Raw genomic sequence first — 4,628 nt, 5'->3', positions numbered from 1 at the left:
TGTGTGTGTTGTAATCCAAACTTCTGTTTTTGTTTTGATAGCTAGTCCTTTCGGGCATCATGTAAGTGCATGTGGCCGTGAACAAGCGTTGATGTCTCAGGGACTGGGGAACAGTCTGTTATAGCCGTGTGAAAACAATCCAAGCCCGCTGGGCTTTTTTCCCAGTATTTCGAGTACAGCACCTTTTATGTACTTGCACTTTATTTGAATATTTCCATTACCTGTTACTTCATACTTTACTTTTAACTCCAGTAGACTTATCTGATGGCTGTAGTTACTTTTCAGATAAAAGCTAAACCTAAAAACACAAGCTCCATGTGTACGGTGTTGCACTGAACAAATATGTACAGAGTTGTATTGTAGCACATTTTCTACAAATTCTATTGAGAACGTGTAGCTAAAATCATAACTGGTCGGCCTTCAAATATCCAATATTTCATACCATTGACTTAAAAATCCTGTAATATTCCTACAATACTGCCATAAAGCAGAATAAAAGACGATTAAATAGACCAAACTAAACTCTGCTGAGCACACAAACACATCCGTAGTCTCAGAGCATGAAGGTGAAGTCTGTGTTATCTTAAGCTGTCTTTGTGTCCACATACTTGATGTGATGGAGGATCTCCTCGCAGGAATCGTGATACTGGTTGAGCCAGGTCATGAGCTGGACCGGGGCCACCAGGAAGATGGGGCTGAACGCCTTCCCTAACGTTGTCTAAGAGACAAACATTTTTTTGTATGACAAATTATTCCAACATTAAATAGCCAAAGGAAACATTGTATTAGGATTTAAGTCACCACTTCCTTTACATACCAGTAGAGTTGTAATAAATTCAAAATGTTGCTGTACAATTAATAAATTCTCAGAAATAATTGCAATAAACAATACAATTGTCTTTAGTCAAATCAAAGTATATTCATTCATTTATTACTTGTTCAAAAGAATTTAGAATTTCCAGGATACCATCTTTGGCTATATCGCAGTCATGTGACCCATATATTATCATCACCTACATTATCATCAAACATTTGTCTAATTGTATCCTCCCTTGTCATTTTTGTAGCTATGAATATGTATAGGGCCAAGTTGATACTAAAAATGTATGGTCCAACCAATAATCCCTTATTTGCATATCTTAAAGTCAACAATTACCAGTGTTGCGCATTAAGACCTTAGCTAATGTTAGCAATTAATTGTGGTTGGACAAAGAAACCTTGATTATGTTAAAAAAAAATTAGACAATTATGTAATAATTGTTGCAGGCCTACATACCAGTGCTCTTTCCCTCTGATACAGCAACATGAGCAGCCCCTAATACAAAAAGATTGGTGGTTATTTTTGAATCAGGGGACTTCACATTTGAGATGTTATGGCATTTCCTATTAAACCACAGCATGGTAATCGTACATAGCTGCTTACTGTGTGGTGGTCAGCATGCATGTGTGAAATGAAGACAGTGGAGATCTTGGACAGAGCATGGTCCACAGCGTCCCCGTAGTGTCTGCAGAGCTGACCGAAGGTTCCCTCTCCACAGTCCAGCAGCACGGACTGACTCGGGCTACACGCAGCCACAAACACAAGACCCACTTATTGTAAACTGAATGGGGGCATATACAAACGCTTTTCATTCGTGTACCCCCCACTATGTGCTTCAGTCACATTTTGACTGAGAAGGATTTCCAGGTGCAAACCAACTAAATACATCCTTATTTATTACCGTCTTAACTCTACTGAACCCACCTTTACGAGCACGGTTCAAACCTAGCACCGCAAACCACATCCCCCAAAATGATCCCAGTTAAATCCACACCTCTCCAAATGGTTTCAACATTAACAGGACATTATGACTTCAATGTAATGAGGATCTGTTGCAGGATTGGTACATTGGACTGCCTTAGTTTTAGCTTGGTGTACCTAATAAACTGGCAACTGAGTGTATTTCCATTTGATGGAAGGGTTCACTGATCAGTCATCATATAGCATCAGTAAAGACTGAAGGGGAAAAAAAATACAAAATGTATAGGAAGTGTCAAAATATGCAATTTAATAAAGAAAAAAGAAGTTTACGTTGATTATTTCAAAACAGATTTTGCCAGATTTTATGTTTCAATGCATTAAGACATTTCTTCCGATCCTGCTCCAACAAGATGGAGGACAGCCTTCAATGCAGTTTACTGTGAACTGTATGCTCTCCAAAAATAACTCGCAATGTGCTTCTGGTTATTCCAGAATATATATGTATACACTTAGCTTATATTTAGTGTAAAGATGTTGTGTTGGAAGTCACCAAAGTGATCTAATTAAATTACTACTAATAAGTGAAATTATATGTTAATGATGAGGATGAGTTGTGCTTGAAATGGCACATTTATGATATTTATTATTGTCTCCTTTTCATTTAGTGTTATGGGAACAAATTAACAAATATACAAATTAAAAGCATTTTAAATTGGATCTCTTTCCAGTCAACGTGTGTGTGTGTGTGTGTGTGTGTGTGTGTGTGTGTGTGTGTGTGTGTGTGGTGGGTGGAGTGTGAACCTGAGATCCATACCTGATATTAACTAAAGTGCCACTGACGTTTCGGATCTTCATCGGAAGAGCTGATCCTGTTCCCAAGAAAACCACCTCTGGGTATTTTTGTCTTTGCCCTGTTGTGGAAAACACAACCACATTTCTACAATGACACGTTATAATTTAGGTTGTCTTCACATCCATGAAGGACCATCCACTTAAAAAGAAGAAACATTTTTTTTGGCTGTAAGATCTAAAGAGGGGAACTCACCAGAGAGCTCTGTAGCATCGGTGGAGCAAATCTTCCTGCACTTGTCCACTTCTTCCAGAAAGTTTGGGACCTCAGAAGCCTCTTTCACAAACTCCGCAGCGTTGCAGGAGGGGATGGCGTCTCTATCGAACGAGATACAGAGTCAAGAAGACACACACCACTGCCTGCAACAACACTGGCGGGGAAAACAAGAATTCTATCCACATCTGACCTTGATGCGCAGTACTACAGTACTTGACAGAAACGGTGAAGAAAAAACACTGACATTTGAGGTCAAAAAAGAAGAAAGAGGAAGAAAGCGGCTGAGTGCAGCAGCCCATTCCAGATTGTTTTCTGTGACAAGGCAGCGCTCGCAGCCGCAGAGTAATGTTGGCTAAATTGGGGGGGGATTGAAGGACAAACTAACCTTTGCCACTCCATTACAGGTCTGAGCTGGAACTTGAGCAGACACTCGGCTCTGACGTTGGGGACGTGCAGGGCAGCCTGAGCCTCCTGGGGAATAAAGACAAAAGTTTTTGTTGTTTTCTTACAATTACTTTTTATGGACCGTACTTGATTTATCACTTTAGGAACTCCTACTCAAGTCATGTTGAAATATAGTTATGAGAGCCACTGCAGTCAATATTAGAATGATAAAACTGTATACAAAAACATAAATAGCAAGTGGGGATGCATATAAAATAGTGCACTGTGGTAAAGACCAACATATACTATATTTGCTAAGAGGAAACAAAGGAAATCAATTATCACTGGTATATAAAGTTATTAAAGCTGCAACTAATGTTCTTTGTCATAAATTAACTCTAATTATTTTACCAATAATGTCATGATAAAATCAGAGTCCATGGTGACGTTTCCAAATGACCAACAGTCTAAAACCTAAAGAGATTCAGTTACAGCACATCTAAATACGGGCTGGAACCAGTGAAGGATGATAAATGACCTAAACAATAAGTCGATAAGAACTGATTTAAAAACATTTATCAACTGCCATATCAAGTGACAAAAGGATTCAGCTTTAAAAAAAAAAAACATGAGTAAGAAGGATATAATGTGAAGAAAAATTGTGCTTTTTGGATTGTTTTATATAGGCCTTAGTGGTCCCCTAATACTGTATCTGAAGTCTCTTATCTAGACTTTAGTGATCCCCTAATACTGTATCTGAAGTCTATTTTATATAGACCTTAGTGGTCCCCTAATCCTGTATCTGAAGTCTCTTTTATATAGACCTTAGTGGTCCCCTAATACTATATCTAAAGTCTCTTTATATAGACCTTAGTGGTCCCCTATACTGTATCTGAAGTCTCTTTTCTATAGACCTTAGTGGTCCCTATACTGTATCTGAATTCTCTTTCTATAACCTTAGTGGTCCCCTATACTGTATCTGAAGTCTCTTTTATCCGACCTTAGTGGTCCCCTATACTGTATCTGAAGTCTCTTTATATAGACCTTAGTGGTCCCCTAATACCTGTATCTGAAGTCTATTTTTATATAGACCTTAGTGGTCCCCTAATACTGTATCTGAAGTCTCTTTTTCTATAGACCTTAGTGGTCCCCCTAATACGTACTGACGACTATTTATCCAGACCTTAGTGGTCCCCCAATACTGTATCTGAAGTCTCTTTCTATTCTATAACACTCTCTCTAATCTTTGTCTTTCTATTCTATATAATCTTCTATAACACAGAAATTATTGACTGCATCTAACTTCAGTTCGTAGAGTAACAGCGTGTGAGGCGGAGCCTGCTGGACCCATTAATAATGAGTCAGCCGTCTCTCTCTGAGTACGTCCATCGCACTCCCCCTCACTCCCTAGCTCTTTTAATCAGTTATTGTTGAAAA

The 4,628-nt window shown here is 38.6% G+C and overlaps 1 protein-coding gene across 2 annotated transcripts in view; it reads right to left on the bottom strand.

The window, feature by feature from the left end:
* The window catches only part of elac2 (elaC ribonuclease Z 2), a 15,048-nt gene that overhangs the window by 3,263 nt on the left and 7,157 nt on the right, over nucleotides 1-4,628 (bottom strand). For both annotated transcript variants that reach the window (XM_032538203.1, XM_032538204.1), the window contains 6 exons: nucleotides 3,193-3,278; nucleotides 2,787-2,908; nucleotides 2,556-2,652; nucleotides 1,424-1,562; nucleotides 1,277-1,315; nucleotides 609-718 (listed from right to left, as the gene is read on the bottom strand). In XM_032538203.1, coding sequence (XP_032394094.1) covers nucleotides 609-718; nucleotides 1,277-1,315; nucleotides 1,424-1,562; nucleotides 2,556-2,652; nucleotides 2,787-2,908; nucleotides 3,193-3,278 — 593 coding nt within the window. The remainder of the gene's footprint in view (nucleotides 1-608; nucleotides 719-1,276; nucleotides 1,316-1,423; nucleotides 1,563-2,555; nucleotides 2,653-2,786; nucleotides 2,909-3,192; nucleotides 3,279-4,628) is intronic.

This window comes from Etheostoma spectabile, chromosome 15, assembly GCF_008692095.1.
Source record: "Etheostoma spectabile isolate EspeVRDwgs_2016 chromosome 15, UIUC_Espe_1.0, whole genome shotgun sequence".
Taxonomy (NCBI): Eukaryota; Metazoa; Chordata; class Actinopteri; order Perciformes; family Percidae; genus Etheostoma; species Etheostoma spectabile.
Note: the sequence above shows the minus strand (reverse complement) of the source record. Positions and strands in the feature narration are given on the sequence as shown.